The 27963-nt window shown below is 38.7% G+C and overlaps 1 protein-coding gene across 1 annotated transcript in view; it reads left to right on the top strand.

Moving 5' to 3' along the window:
* Positions 1–27391, top strand: part of LOC131791109 (uncharacterized) — an 86653-nt gene extending 59262 nt beyond the window's left edge. The window contains exons 99-158 of the mRNA XM_066173529.1: positions 77–193; positions 319–438; positions 527–649; positions 1024–1140; positions 1341–1460; positions 2007–2129; positions 2490–2606; positions 2979–3101; positions 3630–3752; positions 5062–5184; positions 5597–5719; positions 5884–6006; positions 6355–6477; positions 6567–6689; positions 6796–6918; positions 7032–7154; positions 7374–7496; positions 7586–7708; positions 7822–7944; positions 8165–8287; positions 8377–8499; positions 8613–8735; positions 8956–9078; positions 9168–9290; positions 9404–9526; positions 9747–9869; positions 9959–10081; positions 10195–10317; positions 10537–10659; positions 10749–10871; positions 10985–11107; positions 11328–11450; positions 11540–11662; positions 11769–11891; positions 12411–12533; positions 13066–13188; positions 13402–13524; positions 13778–13900; positions 14463–14585; positions 14712–14834; positions 14939–15061; positions 15368–15490; positions 15629–15751; positions 15859–15981; positions 16319–16441; positions 17064–17186; positions 17276–17398; positions 17752–17874; positions 18363–18485; positions 19285–19407; positions 19761–19883; positions 19960–20502; positions 21129–21239; positions 21559–21681; positions 22847–22885; positions 23880–24159; positions 24784–25089; positions 25309–25432; positions 25846–26008; positions 26505–27391. Coding sequence (XP_066029626.1) covers positions 77–193; positions 319–438; positions 527–649; positions 1024–1140; positions 1341–1460; positions 2007–2129; positions 2490–2606; positions 2979–3101; positions 3630–3752; positions 5062–5184; positions 5597–5719; positions 5884–6006; positions 6355–6477; positions 6567–6689; positions 6796–6918; positions 7032–7154; positions 7374–7496; positions 7586–7708; positions 7822–7944; positions 8165–8287; positions 8377–8499; positions 8613–8735; positions 8956–9078; positions 9168–9290; positions 9404–9526; positions 9747–9869; positions 9959–10081; positions 10195–10317; positions 10537–10659; positions 10749–10871; positions 10985–11107; positions 11328–11450; positions 11540–11662; positions 11769–11891; positions 12411–12533; positions 13066–13188; positions 13402–13524; positions 13778–13900; positions 14463–14585; positions 14712–14834; positions 14939–15061; positions 15368–15490; positions 15629–15751; positions 15859–15981; positions 16319–16441; positions 17064–17186; positions 17276–17398; positions 17752–17874; positions 18363–18485; positions 19285–19407; positions 19761–19883; positions 19960–20502; positions 21129–21239; positions 21559–21681; positions 22847–22885; positions 23880–24159; positions 24784–25089; positions 25309–25432; positions 25846–26008; positions 26505–26638 — 8072 coding nt within the window. The 3' untranslated portion in view covers positions 26639–27391. The remainder of the gene's footprint in view (positions 1–76; positions 194–318; positions 439–526; positions 650–1023; positions 1141–1340; positions 1461–2006; positions 2130–2489; positions 2607–2978; positions 3102–3629; positions 3753–5061; positions 5185–5596; positions 5720–5883; positions 6007–6354; positions 6478–6566; positions 6690–6795; positions 6919–7031; positions 7155–7373; positions 7497–7585; positions 7709–7821; positions 7945–8164; positions 8288–8376; positions 8500–8612; positions 8736–8955; positions 9079–9167; positions 9291–9403; positions 9527–9746; positions 9870–9958; positions 10082–10194; positions 10318–10536; positions 10660–10748; positions 10872–10984; positions 11108–11327; positions 11451–11539; positions 11663–11768; positions 11892–12410; positions 12534–13065; positions 13189–13401; positions 13525–13777; positions 13901–14462; positions 14586–14711; positions 14835–14938; positions 15062–15367; positions 15491–15628; positions 15752–15858; positions 15982–16318; positions 16442–17063; positions 17187–17275; positions 17399–17751; positions 17875–18362; positions 18486–19284; positions 19408–19760; positions 19884–19959; positions 20503–21128; positions 21240–21558; positions 21682–22846; positions 22886–23879; positions 24160–24783; positions 25090–25308; positions 25433–25845; positions 26009–26504) is intronic.
* The last annotated feature ends 572 nt before the right edge of the window (positions 27392–27963 follow it).

The raw sequence follows: 27963 nt of genomic DNA, 5'->3' as shown, positions 1-27963 counted from the left end.
ATCCTTTTGTCAATCACAGTAAGAAACTGCTTTGTCAAAGAAACAGTTAACTTTGATGTATTAAAACCTTTTATAGATATTGACGAGTGCACAACCAATCCTTGTGATGTCAATGCGGCGTGCTCTAACACAAACGGTTCCTTCGAGTGTACTTGTCGTCCTGGTTTTGATGGAAATGGCAAGGTTTGCCAAGGTAAGAAGAACGCTTACCCGTGACAAAAATTTCCTTTTTTACTTCAGTTTGTCTGTCAAATCTCCTTACACACCTTCCTCAGCATTAGGAATTTTACGAAGGTGACGATTCTTGTCTTTCTCTAGATATTGACGAATGTTTGATCTCCAATCCGTGTGATAAAAACGCTGACTGCAAAAACACAAATGGCTCATTTGTCTGTACCTGCAGAAAAGGATTCACTGGAAATGGAACATCCTGTGCTGGTATTTAATTTGGTATTATTTTAGTCCTTAATATAAGATGCTTTTTAGTAAACTACGTGATCTCTTTACTTCTTTTGCTGGAACGTAGACATTGACGAGTGTTCAAAGAATGGCAGCCCTTGTGACGAAAATGCGGTTTGTTCCAACGAAGACGGATCGTACAATTGCACTTGTAAAAACGGGTTTACAGGAAGTGGGATAGTCTGTAATGGTAAGTTGCCATGTTGAATTTCCGCCTATTGTTCACACAAAGCCAAAAACTGTTTCTAGTTGCTTTAGACGTAATTGATGGGGGCTTTGATTAGAGTCATCAATTACCTTGTGAATGCTACGCGATGAAATCACTTCACAGTGTTTCATTTTTCGAGTTAAAGAAGTTCCACGAAGGTAAAGGATGACCTGTGCATCAAACGCATCTATAACTTGAGAAATTTGGTGTAAGGAAAGTAGATAGATAAGTGGGGGGGAGAGAGAAGAGAGAGGTAAATTGTTTTTCAGTATGATCAAGGTGTTGGAAAGGGAAGATAAAGAGAACCAATTTGACTCCGCCTTTAAAATAAAAGTTATTCCTCTATTTTTGTTCAGATATTGATGAGTGCGTAACAAATCCTTGTGATGCTAATGCAACCTGTTTGAACACCAATGGCTCTTTCGATTGTTCTTGTTTTCCCGGATTTGAAGGAGATGGAAAAACATGTACAGGTGGGGTACTTATTTATTTATCTATTTATCTTGTCAATTACGTCGTTATTCTTGTTAGTTGTAAATACATTCATTCATAATGTTACATAATGCAAGAAAATCCGCCGTTTTTGTGTAAAGAGCAACAAACGCCTGCTGGCAATAAAAAAAAAACAAAACAAAAATGATGAGAAAATATTAAAATGTTTTGTTTTTGATAGATATTGATGAGTGTGTGACTTCAAATCCGTGTGACAAAAATGCGGACTGTGTCAACACCATCGGTTCATCGATCTGTACTTGCAGGATAGGATTTACTGGAAACGGATCAATCTGCAGAGGTATTCACTGAAAGAAATGTTTTTTTGTGACTATATGTTTTAACCACTTGAGCCTTGAGAGTAACTAGCATCTAGTCACGAGAATGAAGGAAATAATCACCTACTAAAGAAGGTCTTGATTATTAAACAAAATCTCGCAGTCAGCATCTTAGAAAATGTATAGAGAAAAGTGTTGAGAATATGCATACTGATGTTAGGGTGTAAAGGGTTGACAACTCGACTAAAGTACATAGAGATAGCAGGCTCTCTTTCTCTTAGACGTTCCTTGCAAGTGTTCAAATCATATGTAGTGGTTGTATCGCCACCTGTTCTCTATGCAGTTAGGGGAAGTCTACACATAAGTAGAACATTTACTCAAACGGAGAAAACGAATGTTATGATGCCTCGGGAAGCAATTGACACTCTCAGTTGATCATTGCTTTGTAGTTGACAAAGTTAGATGAGCTTCCAGAGAGAATTATTAAACGCTGATGTTTTGAGTGTAGGCCATTCATCGAATCTAAGTTATTCCGTGCTGTTATTTGAACAATAATCGATTTGTTTCAGACATTGATGAGTGTACAACAAATGGCAGCCCATGTGACGAAAACGCGGAATGTTTGAACAATGAGGGTTCATACATTTGTACCTGTAAAGATGGGTTTACTGGAAATGGGACACTTTGTTCTGGTAAACTCTTTGGTGGCCGTCTAGTTTTGTTTTTGCATTCATGTTTGCTATTATAGTGGTTTGGTTTGGTTTTGTTTTGTCTTGTTTTGTTCGTTAGATTTTTTTTGTTTTGGTCTTTTTTGTCACCGAAAGTTTCAAGGGCTTTATTGAGGTTGAAATGTAAAAGTAACTTAATAATTTTTTTTAAAACTGGACCTAATTTTGGAAAATCTGAAGAAAAAAATGTTTTATTTGTTGTAGACTATGTCTGCCTACTGTTATAGATTGTAGGCAAAGACCAATCATAGAGTCACCCCCGCCAATATTCAATTCAAGCTGTTGCACAGTATATGCGGATTTTTTATATTTGTTCTTCATTAGATATTGATGAGTGTTCCACTAATCCCTGTGATGATAATGCATTCTGCTTGAACATCAAAGGCTCATATGAGTGCACTTGTCTTCCTGGATTTGAAGGAGATGGAGAAACATGCACAGGTAAAAAAGTCGATTTTTTAATTTTCATTGCTTTTCATTTTTTGAAAGTTTAACCAGCGACACATAACGTAAAATGTAGAGTGGTCAATAGAATAAAAATCCTTCTCTTGTATGTGTAGATAAATAACCAACTGGTCTACCTCCTAACAGTTAAGATTTTCAAGCACTTTATGTTTATTTGAAATATCTGTTTTCCTCTCTTTCATTGTGTGAAGCGCTTGCAATTGATACTATATAAATCGTGTTTTATTTATTATCATTAATTTTATAATAGAGATTGCTTCGTCGGTAATTGTTTTGCTCTCCTATTTTTCTAATCACTACAAGTCTACATGAAAAATCTTCTTAAATTTATTTTCTACACCGTTTCAGATATCAATGAATGTTTGGCCGATCGCAGTCCGTGTGATGTGAACGCTGCGTGCAATAACACTGACGGCTCATACAATTGCACTTGCAAGGAAGGATACGCAGGAAACGGAACATACTGCCAAGGTGACCTGACTTATCCAGATGGTTACATTTAACAAATAGATTCCAAGTTGCCGTGCGTCTGTTCAGTAATAGATTACAGATGACGTCAAAATGTGGTAAGGACAAAAAAGTGGCACACGAGGCGCAGCCGAGTGTGTCACTGATGTTCTTACCACATTTTGACGTCATCTGTGAAAAAAAGTTTGAATGATGACGTCATCTATACGTCTGTCCTCCAATAGATCATAAGTGAGAACCAATCAGAATGCATGCATAACTGAGCTTATTATATAATATTTAGTGGATGACTCTTCGCTAGACGTAAGCTCGGTTAAGCAAAGGTGACCAGCTATAGTCAAAATAATCTTTTTTACTCAATAGGGTGAAAAAGAGCGAATCTGATTGTTATTGAGATATTAACCATCCTTAAGCGGTTATTTGTTTTCTTTCTGACCTACTCGTAGCGTTCAAATTATACGCATAAACGCGTATTGTACTAAAAATGTTCCACTATCCTACTTTCCTCTCGCCCTTTTTCTCTCATATCAGATATCGATGAGTGTTCAGCAGAGTCACGTCCTTGTGACGAAAACGCTGATTGTACCAACAATGAGGGTTCTTATAGCTGTGCTTGTAAACAAGGATTCACTGGAGATGGATCAAGTTGTAAAGGTACAATATCACTTTTTAACTCGTGAATTGCGCGCATGCGCAAGAGCGAGTTGTAGATATGATGTGGAGAATGGCACTCACTCGCTCGCTCGCTCGCTCGATTGGTCGATTCCTGTAAACTTTTTTTCGATTTTAGGCTTTTGAGTGCATTTGATTGTTTTTGGCGAGTAACAAACAAACGAAATGGTGACCTTTGTTGCTAAGAATAGTGGTGGGGTGAAAAATAAGCCCATGATAATCTTAGAAGAGTTTATTTTTTTCGTTTTAGTTTCAACAAGCGGCGCCAGCGACTAGCAGGCGTGCGAGGATTCACATTGAAATAAGAGAACAACCTTCGTTTTTCATGCAATTGTAATTTACAATCCTTGAACTTGAAAACAATCCGAAGATTCATTAAAAATATCACTTACTCCGAAGCGTTTGGAGTTTACAGGTCTTCAAAAGCTTTCTCTGTTATGGCGTGAGATTGGGGACAAAATCGATCATTACATTTCGTATCGTGTGTTTTTTCTGTGTGAAGCAACAAACGGTGCCGGCGATTGACGAAATTACAGGTTAGCACGAAAATCAAATAACACCTAAACAAATAATTTGGCTACCGATTTTCAGTGAATTCTTAAATAACAATTTTCTTTTAAGTTTCAAGACAATTTTAAGATTCAAAATAAATATTACGTACTAAAATCCGAAAGTTGTACACCACAAAATTGATAAATAGGCCTGAAATGAAATTCTATCTTGTTCTTGATTATACGTCGCCTAGCACGTGACCAAAATCTACCCAGGCGGAAATCCAAAATGACAGTTGCAGTTTGGGCTTAGTTATATCACTCAAAACTCGTTCCCGTTTGTCTCATTTGATAAAGAGGGATTCGTTAATGTTTTCATTAAGACAGTATTGCCTTGATTTCCCATTATTTACAATGAAAGACAGTAAATTTCACTTTTTACCCACATTTACTTCCAACCTTTTCTTTTGAACCAGAAACAAAAATGATATATGTTTAAAACACATGACATCATCCACCCTTGTCAAATGTAATAGCATGATCATTTCAATTGTGATGCCTTCTTATCCCAACGTTACTTTGTTTCTTTGCTACATTAGCGAACACTGAAATACTGCTCGTACTCTAAATATGACAATCAACCACAAAATTCCCTAAACCAGATAGTATTAAACATAATCCAAAAAATCACGTAAGTCATCTGTCATTCACGAGTTTGCTCACAGAGCACTTTGATTACATCACCTTGCTGAACAAATTGTAATTCACGTTTGACGTATTTACTACTGGTGTAATGACAGATATCGATGAGTGTGCCGCAGATACCAATCCCTGTGACGAGAATGCTATTTGTACCAACAATGACGGTTCGTACAGCTGTACTTGTAAACAAGGTTTTACCGGAGATGGCACAACTTGTGAAGGTAAGGAACATGATTTGCTAACCTCTTTCAAGCTGAATTTTTTATTGTCTTTTCCCATTTCTGGAGATGGCGCATCATGCGAAGGTACATGCTTTTGAAACTGTGAACAAAGTTTGATTATTTATCACGTCTGCTGTGTATGTGTTCTCACATCTGTATTTGTAAAGAAGGATTCTCTGGAAATGGATTGACTTGTAAAGGTACTTCTAGAGGAGTAGATAATCACAATTTTTTTTATTCACAATATTGCTCCGATTTGAACTTAAAAAACAATTTCGCCGTCCTTTTTCGTATTTTTAGTTGGAAAGTGAGGTGTAGTGACGAATTGGTGCTATTAGCTCTTCCTTTCTTTTTTTTTCCATTTGTTCTTCTTGTAATGTGTAATGACTCTATCCTTGGTTTGTTTCTCTAGATATTAATGAGTGTTCTCAAGATTCCAGTCCTTGTGACCAAAACGCTGACTGCGCGAACAGTGGAGGTTCTTATAGCTGCACTTGTAAACAAGGTTTTAGCGGAAATGGAACCTCTTGTAAAGGTATGGGAGGCCATACTAGTGGCCTTTTTCTTGTAAGTGTAGAACCATTAAAAACGTCCCTTTTGACTAGCAACAGTCTTACAAGCAGGCCCTAATACTTTGGTTCTCTCTCCTATGACAAAATAACATGATTATGATCAACGTTTGTATGCAATGATCATCAGATATCGACGAGTGTTCCGCTGACTCTGGTCCTTGTGATGTGAATGCCGATTGCTCCAACAGCGCCGGTTTTTACAGCTGTTCTTGCAAGCAAGGCTTTACGGGAAATGGCACAATATGTACAGGTATTTTTTTCGTGAATTTCTTCTTAAGGGCCTCTGATCTCGGAAGACCTAATTCAGCAATACATCATGCCGTGGGCTACATACAGATGAGACTAACAGCCACTAATCATAATACAACATCAAGCCGCAAACAAACGATAGCAATGGTTTAGATGAAATGTACCCTTAATCAAAACTTAATGTTTCCTTTTAATTATACGTGATTGTAAATATTTCCTTTCGAATAGACATCGATGATTTTTCTGCAGATACAAATCCCTGTGACGCAAGGGGTTCTTGGTTATTTCGGTCAAATAGTTCCATAATAATTTTTTATATATATATATATATATATTTGCTTACGATCAGACATCAATGAGTGCTCTGCAGTTTCCAATCCCTGTGACGAGAAAGCTGATTGCGGCAACAGTGAGGGCTCGTACAGCTGTGTTTGTAAACAGGGGTTCACTGGAAATGGGACCGCTTGTGAAGGTAATAAAGCTTATTATTACTATTAGCTTATTATGTCGGTCAGAGAGTTATAAAGTCGTTTCTCTTTATCTTTCTTTCCTTATCATCAGACATCGATGAGTGCTCTGCGGATACCAATCCCTGTCACAAGAACGCCATATGTGCCAATAATATCGGTTCGTACAGCTGTACTTGCAAACAGGGGTTCACTGGAAACGGGACGGCTTGTGAAGGTAAAGGAGATTGTAATTTATTTTAGGCCACGTTGTCTTTGTGAGTTCTATTTCGGTGGGCGAGTTTCACAAGCATTTCTTGTTATCTTTCTTTATGCACCATCAGATATAGATGAGTGCTCTGTGGATTTAAATCCTTGTGACGAGAATGCTGAATGCGCCAATATTGACGGTTCGTACAGTTGTACTTGTAAAGAGGGGTTCACTGGAAACGGGACGACTTGTGAAGGTACTAAATAGCGTAAAATGTGGCAGATTATGGTGTTTCTGTAAGTGTTGGGGTTCATTTTGGTCAGTTAGTTCTATAACCGTTCCTTTCTATATTTCATTCTTCGCTATTAGACATCGATGAGTGTTCTTCAGATACCAATCCCTGTAGCGAGAACGCTGTTTGCGCCAATAATGACGGCTCGTACAGCTGCACTTGTAAACAGGGGTTTACTGGAAACGGGACGACTTGTGAAGGTAGTAACGATTGTAGCATTTTTTTGGGCCATGTCTTTCTGAGGGAGTTCTTTTATTTTTTGATCAAAGAGTGTTAAAACAATTCCCCTCTATCTCTCTTTCCTTTCGAATAGACATTGATGATTCTTCTGCAGATACAAATCCCTTTGACGTGAGAGGTTAATGTTTATTTCGGTCAAAATGACAATTCCTTTTTTATATATATTTCCTTACGATCAGACATCGACGAGTGTTCTGCAGTTTCCAATCCCTGTGACGAGAACGCTGATTGCGCCAACAGTGACGGTTCCTACAGCTGTACTTGTAAACAGGGGTTCACTGGAAACGGGACGGCTTGTGAAGGTAATAACGGTTGTAGCATTTTAAGGTGTTAAGTTTATGTCGGTCAGAGAGTTGTAAAGTCATTTCTCTTTATCTTTTCGCATCATTAGACATTGATGAGTGTTCTGCAGATACAAATCCCTGTGGCAAGAACGCCATATGTGCCAATAATATCGGTTCGTACGGCTGTACTTGTAAAGAGGGGTTCACTGGAAACGGGACGACTTGTGAAGGTACTAATTAGCGTAAAATGTGGCAGATTATGGCGTTTCTGTAAGTGTTGGGGTTCATTTTGGTCAGTTAGTTCTATAACCGTTCCTTTCTATATTTCATTCTTCGCTATTAGACATCGATGAGTGTTCTTCAGATACCAATCCCTGTAGCGAGAACGCTATTTGCGCCAATAATGACGGCTCGTACAGCTGCACTTGTAAACAGGGGTTCACTGGAAACGGGACGACTTGTGAAGGTAGTAACGATTGTAGCATTTTTTTGGTCCATGTGTTTTCTGAGGGAGTTCTTTTAATTTTCGATCGAAGAGTGTTTAAACGATTCCTCTCTATCTCTCTTTCCTTTCGAATAGACATCGATGATTCTTCTGCAGATACAAATCTCTTTGACGTGAGAGGTTAATGTTTATTTCGGTCAAAATGACAATTCCTTTTTTATATATATTTCCTTACGATCAGACATCGACGAGTGTTCTGCAGTTTCCAATCCCTGTGACGAGAACGCTGATTGCGCCAACAGTGACGGTTCCTACAGCTGTACTTGTAAACAGGGGTTCACTGGAAACGGGACGGCTTGTGAAGGTAATAACGGTTGTAGAATTTTAAGGTGTTAAGTTTATGTCGGTCAGAGAGTTGTAAAGTCATTTCTCTTTATCTTTTCGCATCATTAGACATTGATGAGTGTTCTGCAGATACAAATCCCTGTGACAAGAACGCCATATGTGCCAATAATATCGGTTCGTACGGCTGTACTTGTAAAGAGGGGTTCACTGGAAACGAGACGACTTGTGAAGGTACTAATTAGAGTAAAATGTGGCAGATTATGGCGTTTCTGTAAGTGTTGGGGTTCATTTTGGTCAGTTAGTTCTATAACCGGTCCTCTCTATATTTCATTCCTCGCTATTAGACATCGATGAGTGTTCTTCAGATACCAATCCCTGTAGCGAGAACGCTGTTTGCGCCAATAATGACGGCTCGTACAGCTGCACTTGTAAACAGGGGTTCACTGGAAACGGGACGACTTGTGAAGGTAGTAACGATTGTAGCATTTTTTTGGTCCATGTGTTTTCTGAGGGAGTTCTTTTATTTTTCGATCAAAGAGTGTTAAAACGATTCCTCTCTATCTCTCTTTCCTTTCGAATAGACATTGATGATTCTTCTGCAGATACAAATCCTTTTGACGTGAGAGGTTAATGTTTATTTTGGTCAAAATGACAATTCCTTTTTTATATATATTTCCTTACGATCAGACATCGACGAGTGTTCTGCAGTTTCCAATCCCTGTGACGAGAACGCTGATTGCGCCAACAGTGACGGTTCCTACAGCTGTACTTGTAAACAGGGGTTCACTGGAAACGGGACGGCTTGTGAAGGTAATAACGGTTGTAGAATTTTAAGGTGTTAAGTTTATGTCGGTCAGAGAGTTGTAAAGTCATTTCTCTTTATCTTTTCGCATCATTAGACATTGATGAGTGTTCTGCAGATACAAATCCCTGTGACAAGAACGCCATATGTGCCAATAATATCGGTTCGTACGGCTGTACTTGTAAAGAGGGGTTCACTGGAAACGAGACGACTTGTGAAGGTACTAATTAGAGTAAAATGTGGCAGATTATGGCGTTTCTGTAAGTGTTGGGGTTCATTTTGGTCAGTTAGTTCTATAACCGGTCCTCTCTATATTTCATTCCTCGCTATTAGACATCGATGAGTGTTCTTCAGATACCAATCCCTGTAGCGAGAACGCTGTTTGCGCCAATAATGACGGCTCGTACAGCTGCACTTGTAAACAGGGGTTCACTGGAAACGGGACGACTTGTGAAGGTAGTAACGATTGTAGCATTTTTTTGGTCCATGTGTTTTCTGAGGGAGTTCTTTTATTTTTCGATCAAAGAGTGTTAAAACGATTCCTCTCTATCTCTCTTTCCTTTCGAATAGACATTGATGATTCTTCTGCAGATACAAATCCTTTTGACGTGAGAGGTTAATGTTTATTTTGGTCAAAATGACAATTCCTTTTTTATATATATTTCCTTACGATCAGACATCGACGAGTGTTCTGCAGTTTCCAATCCCTGTGACGAGAACGCTGATTGCGCCAACAGTGACGGTTCCTACAGCTGTACTTGTAAACAGGGGTTCACTGGAAACGGGACGGCTTGTGAAGGTAATAACGGTTGTAGCATTTTAAGGTGTTAAGTTTATGTCGGTCAGAGAGTTGTAAAGTCATTTCTCTTTATCTTTTCGCATCATTAGACATTGATGAGTGTTCTGCAGATACAAATCCCTGTGACAAGAACGCCATATGTGCCAATAATATCGGTTCGTACGGCTGTACTTGTAAAGAGGGGTTCACTGGAAACGAGACGACTTGTGAAGGTACTAATTAGCGTAAAATGTGGCAGATTATGGCGTTTCTGTAAGTGTTGGGGTTCATTTTGGTCAGTTAGTACTATAACCGTTCCTTTCTATATTTCATTCTTCGCTATTAGACATCGATGAGTGTTCTTCAGATACCAATCCCTGTAGCGAGAACGCTGTTTGCGCCAATAATGACGGCTCGTACAGCTGCACTTGTAAACAGGGGTTCACTGGAAACGGGACGACTTGTGAAGGTAGTAACGATTGTAGCATTTTTTTGGGCCATGTCTTTCTGGGGGAGTTCTTTTATTTTTTGATCAAAGAGTGTTAAAACGATTCCCCTCTATCTCTCTTTCCTTTCGAATAGACATTGATGATTCTTCTGCAGATACAAATCCTTTTGACGTGAGAAGTTCATGTTTATTTCGGTCAAAATGACAATTCCTTTTTTATATATATTTTCTTACGATCAGACATCGACGAGTGTTCTGCAGTTTCCAATCCCTGTGACGAGAACGCTGATTGCGCCAACAGTGACGGTTCCTACAGCTGTACTTGTAAACAGGGGTTCATTGGAAACGGGACGGCTTGTGAAGGTAATAACGGTTGTAGCATTTTAAGGTGTTAAGTTTATGTCGGTCAGAGAGTTGTAAAGTCATTTCTCTTTATCTTTTCGCATCATTAGACATTGATGAGTGTTCTGCAGATACAAATCCCTGTGACAAGAACGCCATATGTGCCAATAATATCGGTTCGTACAGCTGTACTTGTAAAGAGGGGTTCACTGGAAATGGGACGACTTGTGAAGGTACTAATTAGCGTAAAATGTGGCAGATTATGGCGTTTCTGTAAGTGTTGGGGTTCATTTTGGTCAGTTAGTTCTATAACCGTTCCTTTCTATATTTCATTCTTCGCTATTAGACATCGATGAGTGTTCTTCAGATACCAATCCCTGTAGCGAGAACGCTGTTTGCGCCAATAATAACGGCTCGTACAGCTGCACTTGTAAACAGGGGTTCACTGGAAACGGGACGACTTGTGAAGGTAGTAACGATTGTAGCATTTTTTTGGTCCATGTGTTTTCTGAGGGAGTTCTTTTATTTTTCGATCAAAGAGTGTTAAAACGATTCCCCTCTATCTCTCTTTCCTTTCGAATAGACATCGATGATTCTTCGGCAGATACAAATCTCTTTGACGTGAGAGGTTAATGTTTATTTCGGTCAAAATGACAATTCCTTTTTTATATATATTTCCTTACGATCAGACATCGACGAGTGTTCTGCAGTTTCCAATCCCTGTGACGAGAACGCTGATTGCGCCAACAGTGACGGTTCCTACAGCTGTACTTGTAAACAGGGGTTCACTGGAAACGGGACGGCTTGTGAAGGTAATAACGTAGCATTTTAAGGTGTTAAGTTTATGTCGGTCAGAGAGTTGTAAAGTCATTTTTCTTTGTCTTTCTTTCCGCATCATTAGACTTTGATGAGTGTTCTGCAGATACAAATCCCTGTGACAAGAACGCCATATGTGCCAATAATATCGGTTCGTACAGCTGTACTTGCAAACAAGGGTTCTCAGGAGACGGGACGTCTTGTGAAGGTAAAGGAGATTTTAAGTTAGTCTGGGCCACGTTGTCTTTGTGAGGTTTATTTCGGTGGGCGAGTTTTACAAGTATATCTTGTTATCTTTCTTTATGTGCCATTAGACATCGATGAGTGTTCTGCAGATTTGAATCCTTGTGACGAGAACGCCGATTGCGCCAATAATGACGGTTCGTACAGTTGTACTTGTAAAGAGGGGTTCACTGGAAACGGGACGACTTGTCAAGGTACTAATTGGCGTAAAATATGACAGATTATGGTGTTTCTGTAAGTGTTGGGGTTCATTTTGGTCAGTCAGTTAGTCTTATAACCGTTCATTTCTATATTTCATTCCATGCTATCAGACATCGATGAGTGTGAGAGATACCAATCCCTATAGCGAGAACGCTGACTATAATTAAATAATTAATAATTAATAATAAAGTGCCCAATTTACTTTGGTCAGAGAGATCTACAACCGTAATTTTTTTTAACTTTCCTTCCACACCATAAGAGATCGATGAGTGCAATATAAATGTTAATCCTTTTGACGGGAACGCTGATTGCACCAACAGCGACGGTTCGTACTACTGTAGTTGCAAACAGGGTCAGGGTCGTAAAATTTTTGTCGATTGTATCATTGATGACGGTCATTTGATTACATCTGCACTTGTTAACAAGGATTCGTAGGAGATGCAATGTCTTTTTTATATGGTACATGATAGATGTTTTAAACTTGCGTGTCTTTTTCTTTTATTCTCGTTAAGATATCGATGAATGTTCAGTGGGTTCCAGTTCTTGTGACCAAAACGCTAATTGCAGCAACAGTGACGGTTCTTACAGCTGTTCTTGCAAAAAAGGATTCACAGGAGATGGCACAACGTGTACAGGTTAGTTGTTAAGGAAGGGATTTCTGGGAGTGTTCAATCGAGTTTATTTTTAGATATGAGACCCCCACCATTTTTTTCCTTTGGGACTTAGATATTGATGAATGTTCTACGCAGTCTAGTCCTTGTAACGAAAATGCCGATTGCACCAACAATGAAGGTTCTTATAGCTGTTCGTGTAAACGGGGATTCAGTGGGGATGGTATAACGTGCGTAGGTCAGTATTTCAGAAAGTGTTCGCTCGAGTTCTACATGTAATTGATCAGAAAGTTCTAGAACTATTCCGTCTCTAATGAACTTAGATAACAATGAAATGTTCTACGGAATAAAATCCTTGCAACCCAAGCTCTGTGACGGCTCTTACAGCTCTTTTAGGTAAACATGGACTCAGTTAAAATCGAAAAACTTGTGAAGTTTATGAATACTATATATTTCTCTCCTTTGAAAGTTTTTACTATTTTTCCCTTTGAACTCAGTTATTAATAAATGTGCAAGATCGAGCTACCACTGATGTCTACTTTTTCTCTAAAACTAGATATCGATGAGTGCTCTTCGGATACCAGTCCTTGTGACCAAAACGCAGATTGCAACAACAGTGACGGTTCTTACAGCTGTGCCTGTAAACGAGGATTTTCTGGGGATGGTGTAGCATGTACAGGTTTGTATTTTGCTACTCATTGCTTTAATTTTGAGTTATCTTTACATCTTAGTCCAACTTGAGAAATACCTTTAGACGGCAGAAACAGAAGTGGTAAAGGTACTTCATTACGTTGTTTCCAGCATTAGCCCGTACTTAGGTTGTCTTATTTCAAAGCGACCCTTCTGTTGAAAGCAAGAGCATGTGGTAATGTCTTTTTTCCCTCTCGATTAGATATCGATGAATGTTCGGCGGATACTAGTCCTTGTGACCGAAACGCAAATTGCACCAACAGTAATGGTTCCTATAGCTGTACTTGTAAACAGGGATATGCCGGGGATGGCATCACTTGTACAGGTTTGTATTTCCCTAAATGGGAAATATCTATAGACAGCAGGAATGCAAGTTGTCAAGGTAATTTATAACAAGGTTGGGGTTTACACCTGATATAAAACGCGCTCAGGTTGACTGTTTGTCTTAAAGGCTGCCTAAATTTCTAAAAAATGAGAAGCAGACGGTTCTTACAACTGTACTTGAAAACGAGGTTTCCGTGGAGATGGTCCGAATCAGGGTCGACCCTCCTCTGATGTCTTCTTTTCCTCTCTATTAGATATCGATGAATGTTCGGTGGATACCAATCCCTGTGACCAAAACGCTTATTGCACCAACAGTAACGGTTCCTACAGCTGCACTTGTAAGCAGGGATTTACTGGAGATGGCATCACTTGTACAGGTTTGTATTTCCCTACATGGGAAATAACTTTAGACAGCAGGAATGCAAGTTGTCAAGGTAATTTATAACAAGGTTGGCGTTTACACCCGATGTAAAACGCGCTCAGGTTGGCTGTCTGTGGGTTCTAGAGATAATTTTGCTCAAAAGCAAGAGTATAAAAATGATGTCGTTGTAAAAGATCGCTTTGTGAACAAAAGTGCATAAATTTCTACAAGCATCGAGTGACACTTTTTGAGTGAAATTTCGAATATCGATGAGTGCTTTGTGGATTCCAATCGCTGTGACAAGAAAACTGCATGCCTGCAGCAATGACAGCTCTTACAACTTTAATTGTCAGCAAGGATTTGCTTAGGATAGAAAACTATCTGAAGTTAGGTTTCATCGTGCCCATTCTTGGAACGAACATTTTTTGCATGTTCTATAATTTCTTCCATAACCAAGTGTAAACTTGGTAAGCAGCAATTAGTATTCTAAAAAAATGCAACATTCTGTAAAGTTTAAGAACCTTCCTGTTAAGGGTTTAACAGCTACTTTGAATGACATGAGTCTTAAATACCACTAGATATCGACGAGTGTTCAGCCGATAGCAGCATCTGTGATAAAAACGCGGATTGCAGCAACAGTAACGGTTCTTATAGCTGTGCATGTAAACAGGGATTCACTGGAGATGGTTACGTTTGCCAAGGTATGAGATCTAAAGCTTGTTCATTCAAATTCATGCAAACGCGTCATATTTATGACATCGATTTGTCGACAGAGAGACCTTTTACCGAAACGAATAATGAAATCGCCTTCCAATTCTCACCATTAGATATCGATGAATGCGCTCCAGAGACCAACCCGTGCGATGTGAACGCTAATTGTTCCAACAGCGAAGGTTCATACAGCTGCCGTTGTAGAGAAGGGTTTGATGGAGACGGAAAAAATTGTAAAGGTATTTTTTTTAGGACCCATGTCAAGAGAACATTTTCAGAAATCTGAATCGTTCATTTTGTACCTGTTACACTTAAAGTAATCTCTTCTATTCGATCTCACCAGATTTCGATGAGTGTTTAACAGAACCTGGTCCGTGTGGTGATAACGCCAGTTGCAACAACACTGATGGCTCATACAACTGTACTTGCAAAAAAGGATTTACAGGAGACGGCATTACCTGTGAAGGTAGGCACCAAGTAGATACATTTTACAGCAAATGGTTTGTAAAAACCATTTTGTAAAACCGTATGATTTAAGATGGCTAATTACCACGCTCTCCCTCAAAAAGCACACTCCATCTCGTCTGATGTCAAACTAATTGGTCAATGAATTGCCTAGTCATTACTGAATATGAAGTGGTTATGCCTCTGGCTAAACAAGATAATACAACAACAGTTATTTTTCCTGAAAAAACCGCACTATCTGTAAAGTTTAGGAACCTTAAAGGGTGTGGAAGTCAATTTGAATGACATAAGTCTCAAATACTACTAGATATTGACGAATGTTCAGCCGACAGCAGCATCTGTGATAAAAACGCGGATTGCAGCAACAGTAACGGTTCTTATAGCTGTGCATGCAAAGAGGGATTCACTGGAGATGGTTCCATTTGCCAAGGTACATGTATGAGGAATAAGTTTGTTGAAATTCATACAAACGCTTCATAGTTATGACATCCATTTTTTGGCAAAGTTAATGCGGTGAGACGTTTTACCAAGAGGAATAATGAAATTGTTTTCCAATTTACACCATTAGATATCGATGAATGCGTCTCGGAGACCAACCCGTGTGATGTTAACGCTAATTGTTCCAACAGTGAAGGTTCATACAGCTGCAGTTGTAGAGAAGGGTTTGATGGAAACGGAAAAACTTGTAAAGGTAATTTCTCAGGAATGATCCCTATCGAGATAAAATCTTGATACATCTGTATCGTGAGGTAAGTACAGGTTACACTTGAGGTAATATTTTCTCTTCGACCTCCTTAGATTTCGATGAGTGCTCAACAGAACCTGGTCCGTGTGGTGATAACGCGCAGTGCACCAATATTGGAGGTTCCTACAACTGTTCTTGTAAACAGGGATTCACTGGAAATGGTTTAGTTTGCCGAGGTGAGCAACTTTCTCTAAGCCATCCAATATGTTAATTTGTTTTCGTGCTTCTGCCATGAAAAATTATCACGATGCAACAGGCTCCGTCAACTAATTCTAACCAAACCTCACACTTTTTATATGGGTAACTACACAAAGCGAGCTTTTATAATATTTAGTATACTGAAAGAGCTATTGTTGTTCAATCTTACTTTAGAACCAGCTATGACTTATTCCATCTAAGGACACGTAATAGTGTTTTCTTGTCCTTTTTTCTGCCCGAGGAAACTTAGGTGTGGAATTATGACCACTTGTAAATAAAGTGTTTAACTGCAGACCTTCTATTTATTTCACGTAGATATCAACGAATGTTCGGCGGATCCCAGTCCATGTTCTTCAGACGCTGATTGTGCAAATTCTGATGGGTCTTTCAGCTGTACATGTAAACCAGGTTTCACAGGAGATGGAACTTCATGCCGAGGTAGTTGGGATGTTAACATTTTTTGATCGAAAAGTTTTCTTCTTGGAGAAGAGTTGGTGTGATCAAAGCAGATTACTGTGGTATTTATTTAGAAATATCCACCACAAAATACGCCTATCTGGGTAGATACGGCTGGTTCTAAAGTTCTCTGCCGTTTTTATCTCCTGATCGCTCATCTGACATGCACATCTTGACTCACCAAGATTCTCACTAGTGAATCATTTGTGATCAGGTTGTCTTTGTTTCCGTTATTGTTGTGGTTGTGGTAGTTCCTTTTGTTTCAGTTTCCTCATCAATGTAAGTGCGGTCTCTGCAAATTGATGTTTTTCACGACATACATCTTGGTTTCTCATCTCATTGGATTGTTCGAGATCTCGAGTGCTATGTTGTCATAGTTTATATTTCACATTGCAAGTCTGGGAAGGTCATATGATGGTCTTTCATCATATTTTTTACATTATCAAAGCACCACCCCTCGAATGGATTTGTAACCTACACCACGAGCTGTCTTTCGTTCTACCATCTCATGTTGCTTCCATCGCATTGAGTACGTAAACGGCATACGTGTACGCTCGCTTTGTTGGGTACACCTTAAACGTATTTTATTGTTCACACGAATCAGATATTAACGAGTGCTCTGATGACTCCAGTCCGTGCGACAAGAACGCTGACTGCATTAATAGTGATGGTTCTTACAGCTGCACCTGTAAGAAAGGATTTGATGGAGATGGAAGAAGCTGTAAAGGTATCTCCTTTTTAAGAATCTGCGAGTCCTCTAAATGCATTTACCCAGCTTGACATTGAGATAAACAATTTTCGTCTTGATTTTATTAGACTTCGACGAGTGCACCTTAGAGCCAAGTGTTTGCGGCGATTACGCTTCTTGTTTCAATAGCGACGGTTCTTACAACTGTTCTTGTAGACAGGGATTTACTGGAAGTAATGGACGTTGTCAAGGTGTGCGACTGCAAAACTATCCACTTCGTCATCGTCACATTCCACTTTCGTCACTGTATATACATACCCCGTCTTTGAACCCGTTATTAATATCCCTACTTTGAAAGTTCTCAAACGAGCCTTCGTTACAATGAAACATGGCCAAACAAAACCACGTTTTGCACATGTGTACGCAGCATTCAAGATTTGCGATTTCTCTCACAATTTCGTATTTTAGTGGTGGAAATCTCCTTCCCCTCCATGTAACTGCATTCCAAATCAGCGACAACAGCCAATCACATCATCTTTTTTTTACTCATACCCAATCAATATCGTCCTTAAAGAACACAGCTGATCGATTGATTCATCTCCAGATATCGATGAATGCTCGGCCGTTCCCAGTCCATGTGACAAAAACGCTAGATGTTCGAACGTCGATGGTTCATACAGTTGTGAATGTGAAACAGGATTTACAGGAGATGGATCGACATGCCAGGGTTCGTTCGCTAATCATAAGTCCGTTGCAACGTCCATTCTTCTGTTTCACCTTGCTTTAATCTTTCGTTCTTTCGTTTATTGGTTCTTTTCCCTCAATCTTCCATCTTTCTTAATTTTATTCTTATTTCAAGTGTGGTCGTGCATACTCGAAATGATCTCCGTTAGTGCTGACACTACAATTTGATCGAAAAACATTCACATCGCTATGGTCCACATAAAAAAAAATCTGTTGTAGTGTGGTCGTTAACTAATGACGGTATAACTAAATAATCCTTCAAATCAGAAGTCGACGAGAGTTCAGTAGACTCCAGTCCTTGTGGCAGCAATACTGATTGCAGCCGCAGCTAACTTCAATTGACCGTTCCGTCAGTTAGTCCATTTAACCACCTTCTTTCCGTGTTTCTTTACTCATTCTTTATTTCGTTCAGAATAACTCAGTTAATGTCTCCTAATATTGATAATCTCTGGATCTTTCTTGGAAAATCAGATATCGATGAATGTTCTGCGGATTCCAGTCCCTGTGACGACAATGCAAACTGCATCAATAATGACGGTTCTTACAGCTGTACTTGTAAACAAGGTTTTGATGGCGACGGGGAAACTTGTGAAGGTACCTACACAAAATAAAGGACACCATGCAAACGATACGTTTTCTTGGAGTTCGTTTTCAGAGGATATGTTTAAGATTTCTTTTTGTGCGGTATGTAAGCTGACGTTTCGCCACCTCTTTACCACTCCTACTTTATTATTTGTTTAAACTAAAAGCTGATGAGTGTTCAGGGGAGTCCAGACTGGGTAACGAAAATGCTGATTGCACCAGCAGTAAGCTTTCTTAAAGCTTTACTTTTAAAAAGGGACTCGCCGACTCTTGTTAAGGTGTGGGAGAGTGAAGAGCATTCCTTTCATCGCTTCTACCGCACAGTCAACCTTTAGATCAGAAAAAGGTTTTCTACTCAACTCATGGATTCTGCCACCAACACTGTTCATATTTCGTTCAACATGAAGAAAGATTTACCAGAGCACTTTCAATAACTAGCAAAGACCTATTCCGTACAACAAATTATATTTTTCATTTTCTGCACCAAGTTAAAGCGTTTAGGTGATATAACGTTCTCTCTTTGATTTTGTTACCATGCATTAATGGGGCATTTTCCCATCACATTTCACCTCATCCAACCACATTTCCGCTACATTTTATAAATTTAAAAGATCAATAAGTAAACGTCCACGATTCAATAACAAAGGAAATCTTTTTCTTTCTCAGCTACGAGGTTATCAATATTTTGCGCTGTTACATTCTCTGTACGGAGCTATTACTTAAACCCAAAAATGTCCTCAACCCTTTTTATCAGAAGGACATAGGCGTTTGATGGGGAAGAACTTCCGTGTGTTCATCACTTTTTTTTCAGACATTGACGAATGCTCTACGGAACGTAACCCGTGTGACGAAAATGCTGAATGTTCAAATACCGCTGGTTCCTACAGCTGTGCGTGTAAGGCAGGGTTTACTAGGGATGGAACAACGTGCCAAGGTAGTTTTCTTAAAGAAATTATTGAACTGTACGCAAATGAGAAAAGGAAACTCACAATGGGAACTCGCTCTTCCTCACCATTTTTAAATTATGTGAAAGTGTCGTGCCTGTCATTGGTAGTGTGACGTTCGGCGATAAGATTGTTGCGAAAAAATTAGCTTTTTGTACCCTAAAATCATCATGAAGGACTGCAACTCCCTTCAAAGTCTCCATTACTTTATATATCTGCCCCTCCATTGGTTTGTTTAAACATAAATATTTGTTTATATAAGTTCTGTTCAGTACTGTTCTTGTTTATAGCTTGCGTAGCGATGTCACTCAGTCTTGAAGTGACCCTTTCTCTTTCATGTTAGATGTCGACGAGTGTTCAAGAGAGCCCACAGCTTGTGACAAGAACGCCAACTGTATGAATACTAAGGGCTCTTACAGTTGTGCGTGCAAACCAGGATTCACTGGAGACGGAGTAACTTGCCAAGGTACTTTCACGCCAGACGTTTTCCAAAGGGCGTAATAGATTTTTCCAAATTTTTAACCTTTCTTTCTCTTTTTTAGCTGTTACTCCAAAAATTGATCTTGGCGTGATTTTTGCCTCATTATCTGATCCAACATTGAAGATCATGAAAGACACTGTTGAAGTTATTGTAGACGAATATGGAACAAAGAAGACGCGATACTCCTTAATCACATGTGGACAGGAAGCCAGTACCAAGATCGATTTCACGGATAACTTTAGGAACACGCAAGGTTTTAAAGACGCCATAAACGCGGTAGTGAGACCTGAAGGGACACCAGACCTGAAGAATGCTCTCGATCAAGCTAAGAAAATGTTTGAAAATGCTCCACCGCGACCGGATGCCAAGAAGATCCTGGTAGTTTTGATTGATCAAAAGTCAGTGAACTCTCCTCAAGTGTTGTCGGTCTCAGCTAAAGAGTTTGAAGACAGCGGTATTACTCTTTTGCCCGTGGCAGTTGGTTCTCTTGCAGACTTAGATGAATTGTCTAGACTTGCTCCTAGCAAAGGAATCGTCATCCAAATAGACGATGATGACGATGGGAATGCTATCGCTCAAAAGATCATTAACAAAGGCGTGAAAGGTAAGATTGGTTATTTCGTAGATTTTTTTTGTCCTCTGTACTGTTGTTAGTATTATTTTTTTAATTTCATTTCTATCCCTCTAGGGCAGATTGGGTTGATTAAAATTAGCCTTTTGACCCAAGTCGTTGATCCTGTCGTAGCTCATCCTAATTTGTTTGTTTATAATCTTATTAAACATGAAGCTATCATAGGTATTGCCACTCTCCTGAAAGAGACCAGTTTGATTTCCAGTTACTTTGAGAAGTAACTTGTCTTGCCCAAGACCGTAATAAAATGACCCCTCTAAGACTCGAATCCATTCCTCTCGATCCGGATTCCAGTAAACCAATCAACAAACACGTGTCGTTTCTTGGCTGGTGCTACAGGGTTTATTTTCGCTGATTCTAAGTTTTCTTGCGTCTTTTGCGGTCGTGCGCTTATACACAGGAAGCATTCTAAAAAGTTACATGAAGTATGTTTTTCATACGATAATATCGCCCTCCAAGTAGGTATATCCAGATACTCCGCTTAATAATAAACGTTGTTAAATAAATCACTAGATTTGTCTCAGAACTCTTCTTAGCAATTGAACAAACTTCATGGAACCGATATAGATTCAAATACATACCTGTATTCCTTTTCGAAGGTTCTGATGATTGTACCAAATGCCATTCTAAGTCAGTTTGTCTGAGTAAAGATGATGTCTTCTCGTGCGTGTGCAAAATGGGGTACACAGGCAACGGTCAGAATTGTGAAGGTGGGAACAGATTGTTTCTTTAATTATGAACATCGTAATTTAAGGAGAAGTGGAAAATTTTAACATACCAAAAAAGTCTCAGAACAGTGAGACATATAGCTCCTCTAAATCATCTCCTCTACAACTATGATTATCTTATTTAGAAATAAAAATAATTGTACCAATGATTCAATCACTCAATCATTCATCTTCCATGTTTCCAGAATATAAATACGTCAAGAACGCCTCATAACGAGAAAAAACTAGTTCTCGTTTCATGACACCAAAAAAAGCCACAGTTTCAGACAGATCTAAAAGACGTATTTTTTGTGCTTTTCAGACGTTGACGAATGCGAATTGGGAATTGATATTTGTAATGCTAATGCTTTTTGTACCAATAACATTGGTTTGTACGAGTGCTCTTGTATGGATGGATACATTGGGGACGGCTTTGATTGTAGAGGTAAATAATGACGCTTGTAGAGTTATGATAATGATGAAAATAGTAATGATAATGAGAATGATCAAAAAGTTAAGGATGATAACATTCATAAAGATAATGACTGTTTTAATTATAATGATAAAATGACGAATCTATGCTGTGATAACGAGAGATTTTGTAAAACATTTAAGGATGAAAAGTAACTCTATAAAACCACGACGTTTCGGCGACGACATGTCGCCATTATCAATGCAAATAAGAAAAGATTAGCGATGATTCATTTAGAAAAATAGCGTTAAAATGTGGAGAACAAAACAATGGAACAACTAAGTAAAAAGTTGTGCTGGAATGGACTCTTTTCTCATTTGCATTTGCCAATGGTGACATGTCATCGTCGAAACGTCATGGTTTTTTCTACGTTACTTTTTATTAAATTTAATTCGGCGAAATGCGCCAAAAAGAGTAGATTTCAACCTACCTCAAAAATACCTTTAGTGATGCGTGTTCCAGAGATTCAGTGCAACACAGGTGAAAGAACGATAGCATTAGCCCTAAGAGTAGGGTTGAACCTTTAGCCTTTAACATCCGAACATCACCATGCAAATTCTACACACTGTTCTCTGAAAATTTCCCATGGTGCTGACAAGGACAATTTGTTTAACACTCAGGAGCCTTTTTCGTTGGTGATCATTTCCTCTATTCTCGTGACCTTGATGTGTGATTTGGGGTGAAATTTTAAGGAGAAATTAGATGCTGGTCACTCTTTGGGTCAAAGGGTTAACGCTATTAGATGTCAGTAGAGAATGACTCATGTAATGATGTAGTTTCGGCCTCCTGATTCATGATCTTAACTTATCGATGAATCAGACTCGCTTGCACGTATGAGATAGTCAAACATACCATCTTCAGGTAACCATTCCCGTTCTTAACCCTTTAACTCCCATGAGTGACAGAGAGAGAATTTCTCCTCACAATATAAATACAACATCAAGCAGAAAAGTGATGAGAACGAAGAAAAATATCAGTTAGGGGATTATAAGTTGATCCAATACAAAATTCTCCAAACTTACATCAGAAGAACTGTATGGCAGACAGTAAGGAGAATTAATAATGAGATTTTGGGAGTTAAATATTAGGTTGACATTTTTAAACTTCGATTGAAATGTTGTGAAATTTTCGGATTTAGAAAGAGAAGAAAGCATTGGTGCAACTGGAGGCTTCACAGGTTTGTTGCTTCATTTTTAAGTCGTTTTGACGAAATATGTTTTTGGTAATTGGCGTATGGTTTTTAAGATGGTCAAGAACATACAAGGCAAAAGTTGAATGAAATAAATCGATCGACCGTTACTAGAAACCTAAAAAGTGACACCCTCTTCCCTGAATGAGTCACGTTTTCCTTGAAAAAAATAGAAAGAAAACTTTCAAATGGATTTTGGAGTAATTGTCAATTGATAAGAAGGATTTTTATTCATTTCGCAAAGTAGTAATTTCAGAAGAGTTACTATTTCGCTAAATTGACTATTTTCACCCTGCGGTGACAACGTGACCTCTTTCATGTCACAAAAAAAATTTAAACATTACAAACTAGTATATCAATAAAGAGTTTGGCCTACTGTTATTTCTTAAACCGTTTTAAATATATCTCGCAAAATAGTTATTTAGGAGAGTTATATTTTGCGAAATGGACTATTAGTCGATTTCGCAAAATGGAACTCTTCTTTAATTACCACTTTGCGAGATGAATAAAAATCCTCCTTGTCAACTAAAGATTACTCCAAAATCCTTGTGAAAATTATTTTTACCTTATTACAAAATACATCTTCATTATTCCTTTAGTTTTGTTATAATGTCGCCTGGTTTCGTTTCGTTTTGTTTCGTTTTGCAAAATAGTAAAAGCCTATTTCAAGCGGTTCAGGCATATTTTTACCAGCTCTAATTAGTTTGTTTACTGAGTCATTGGTGTTCCTAAATTTAACAAAACAATTCAGAATACAGGTAATTAAACATTTCCCATAATAAACCCTTATCTAAAGCTATCCCCTCCTCTCAAACACAGGTGGAAAAAACAGACCTAACGAAAATTTGATTTCGGCGGATAAGCTTTATGTGTGTTAATGTTTTCCGAAACCATTCAACCATTCCCACCCTTAGTCAATAACTGATTTCTGATTTTTATTCTTTTTGCTTGTTCGTTTGTGTGTTTGTTTTTTCACTTCAAGTCATAAACGAGCATTTAGCAATTTCCTGTGGAAAGACACTCATACAGGTGATTCTGGATAAGTCGTTCCTTATGGGTATGCGCAGAACTGACGTTCGCCTAAACAACCCGAAATGCCTCCCAACCGATAATGGTACGCATTTCCTGTTTCAAACAAACTTTACTTCCTGTGGAACGAAGCTGATAGATACAGATAACTTCTTCATTTATGAAAACACTATCCAAGAGAAGCCGCCACAGGGCATCATTACGAGGCTAGCAGACGTAGATATTCCATTCAGGTAGTGTAGTCGTTTTATTGCTTTCACAGGTTTTTTTTTCTTTTCTTTTTGCCTAAAATGTTGAATATCTGAATAGCCCATTTCCTTATTACGTTTGGCCTCTTTTTCGAAACGAGTTCCTTTTTTTTATAAAACCTCGTCGCCAAACCTAGAGAATATCTATCGACCTTGGAATTCAAAACTTTCAAACTCATTTACATCCATCATTTAATGAGTTAGAATTGCCGGATACTTGAAACAGAAAATCAAGTCTTTTATTTTTCCCCTCGGAAAAAAATGGAAGTTTTTGTTGTGGGCATGGGCATCATCAACCTCATACTGTTTCCAATCATCTCCTCGTCGTTAATAATTGCTGTTAATATTCTCAGGGTGTTTGGCTGATCGCAGACCCACGTTATTATTGCGTCTGCAAGACGCGCGTTTCTTCGCCTCACGGGAGGATTTGAGACGTGTCGAGGAGGGATGTGCAGGGGACGTGGCACTATAAATTAGTGTTCGACCTCATGCAAACCTCTGTTTGCAGGCCTCTCTAGATGCCGATATTATTTGGTGTCGTGTACCTTTGGTAAAGTAAATAAGTATATCAGTTTACGACACATATTGTTGTGCAATTATAAACTTCAGATGCTGTTACCTAAAGGAAATCCAAGCCAGCGCCATTCAGCTGGAAACCAGCAGAAAAATTATCCGAGGCAACGCCTCTGATGTCGGAATGTTCGACATAAACTTGGGAGTCTTCAAAGATCAGGGCTATACTCGTCCCTATGGTGACCAGAGCTTCCCTATTGGAGTGAAAGTTAATGAGAGAGTATTCCTTCAACTTAGTGTCGACTCTGAAGATCGTCGCTTGGCTGTGCAGGCTCAGCGATGTCACGCAACTCCTGATCCAAACCCGAACAGCACCATACAGTACAATCTTATTCTGAATGGGTAAGGCTTTCCCGACATAACTTTTTGTTTGTCCCGCGCTTTTCACAAGACTAAAGACATCATTATGGGTTTGATTTTCGAGCGTAAAATTCACAATCTTTCGGAGGCTTTTGAATTCGCTGACTTAGCAGTATACTGGACGCGTAGCTCACCGTAGAAACTCAGTGGAAGAAAGTAAATCCCCGGATTCATCATAGTGTCCCGTTGATCTCTTTGCAGTTGTCCCCAGGATCCCACAGTGCAATATCACCATAATGATGACAACAAGGGCCTTCACCGGTTTAGTGTTCAAACATTCCAGTTTGTCAACTCACCGGATCCGTTTGTGTACATCCACTGCAAGGTAAAAGACACATTTAAGGCGCATTTGCCCTAAAACATTATCCTGAACACCTTTTCCATAGAAGTGAAGGTAAAAAAAGATTCCCATGACAGGTTTCCTAGTTCAGAGACATTCCAAGTTTTGAGCTTTTCGTTACTCGTCCACAAAAACTTTAAAAGTTAAAAGTTGTTCCTGTAAGTGACGTGCATTTATAAATGGGTGGATAGGATGGCTGTGAGGGGAGGTTGGAGGCCGTAAGGACACATTCGTCAAATTGTTAATTCCGTTTGTCTAGGAAATTTTACATATTTCAGGGAAAAGTAATGGAATTTCAAAACCTATGGCTGCGGCAAGTATGTTATAACTTAACGTGTTTTGGAATCGAGCTGTGTATGAATCACAGTGGAACCAATCTTGTTCTCTTTATTTTCCAGGCCGTGGTTTGCAATTCATCAGATCCAAACTCAGAGTGTTCTAAAAACTGTGACGTACTTCCCAGAAACCGCCATCGCAGAGCCCTCCCATATAGTGCACCTGTGCATATCACGTTACTCAGCCATGGCCCAATTTGGTTAACGAACACTGAGCGGGTTAAAGGTACAGAATTTAGGGTTATATTATCAACAGTAATAATTTATGTGGTAAATTGAAAAGCAAACTCTCTTCATTAATGAATTAATGGAGGGAATAATTCAAATCAAGAAAGCTAGATACTATAACTTTTTTTGTATCTTTTTCTGCTCTTTAAAACAGGACCAAAAAAACCTTTTAAATTGTTTTGTTCAAAGAATTTATAAGTACTTTTGTTTTTGATTTTGAAGTTTAATATATTTGTTTTTTTTTTTTTTCATTCGCTAGAGGTTATTGTTTTCTTTTTTGCTTGTTTGAATATTGAAACATTTTTCGCGAAAAAATCAAGATCAAAGGGCAATCAGAGCAAAGAAAATATCAGAGAGCCAATGAGAATTGCAATGCACGTACCCGGCCTGGTCTAAAGGCTAATGCTTCACAAGAAGCAGAAAAGCAAAGTTCATTTCATCCTTAATTCCTTTCAAAAATTGAGAATGATATTAATTTTATCTTCCATCTTCAGATTCTCCGTGGCAGCACCCCTTGATTGGTGTATCTGTTGTTCTTGGAATGTTTGCTGTGTTGTGCCTTGTGGTGATTGCAGTTGTCCGTCGCAAAATGATCACAGTAAAGAGAGGGTCGTCAGCGGATGTATGACAGAAAACAAGAGAGAATAATTATATTATTTTTATAAATTATAACATTAAAGAGGCTGCTAACAGCAATTAATGATCACGCTGAGATAAGGGGTCTCTGTCTTTCGAAGTTGAAAACTCTTATTTCTGGGAGTGGTCGAATTAAAGCGGAATTGAACAACAATATTTTTCGTAAACTGTGAAAGACATTTACCTAACCACACTTGACAATACTGCCCATTTAGATATATTTTGTGAATTAGAAGCTTTTTATAGATTGTTTACATAATTTTTTTTACTGTTAAACCTCTGCTTGATAGCTCTGACATGAAAGGTCTCCCCGCAGAAATAAAAGTGTCTCCAAAGTTATTTGAGGAGTGACTAATTTGAATAAAATCTCCTATCTCCATATAAGCTTGGTTGAAAATAAAACAAAGGCAGCGAAATTATGAGCTTTTTTGGGAATTTGAAATCCCCTTTGAGTAGGTAAAGCACAAGATTTACCCACGCTATTGTAACCTTATGGACACGTTCTCATAGCAAACTCTTTGGTAAAGAACTTGTTAATTTAAAAGTCTTCCTGATGAGTTGTGGTTGGTTGGGAAATTCACTGAACCTTTTCTTGTTGTTGAGCCGAATTTATGTTAGCTTCATTTTAGAGAAACCCCTATTGCTGCAATGTTTTATATATTTAACGACAGGTAACACATGACAGGTGCACGAGATTTTGTTTGCCTTCACTTTCAAAGACGTGAACTTAAAAATAAAGAGGAATGCTGAATGCCTTGTCAGTGTGTGACTATATATCTAGTTTATTTTGACTTTTTTTGTTACTTTTTTACTTATGATATGGCGTCAGCCACCCTATGAGGTGTAGGAATAGAACTAAAATTCACCCTCTCGTTTACTACATTCTGATTAATTTATGCATTAAACTCTGATTAAATGCGTTATATCCGGCCTCCCCTACAAGGTTGGGTTCTGTCCACAGGGTCGTGCTATTGTCTTCTGTTAAATATCTGGGGGAGGAGGCCAAAGGCAGAAATGTTTAACTGAGTACATGGAGAGATCGACTCAACCAAAATAGCGTCGGTCAGGCCGAACTACATGGTGCTCTTTCCTTCGTTTTCCTCTATCCTTGATCAAAGTAGACTTCGCAAACGAAGAGGAGAATATGCGTGAGAATGAAAGAGATTCAAAGTTTCAAAAGCGAAGATAACAATTGTTCGAACGATGGATAAGCAGATTTAAGAAAAGCGATACCTCATTAACTTGAGATGCCCTTGGGAAAAGGAAAACTTACCCATGTATCGTGTAGTTATAGTTAACCGATAGTCAATCACAGAG

This window comes from Pocillopora verrucosa, chromosome 10, assembly GCF_036669915.1.
Source record: "Pocillopora verrucosa isolate sample1 chromosome 10, ASM3666991v2, whole genome shotgun sequence".
NCBI classification, from domain to species: Eukaryota; Metazoa; Cnidaria; class Anthozoa; order Scleractinia; family Pocilloporidae; genus Pocillopora; species Pocillopora verrucosa.
Note: the sequence above shows the minus strand (reverse complement) of the source record. Positions and strands in the feature narration are given on the sequence as shown.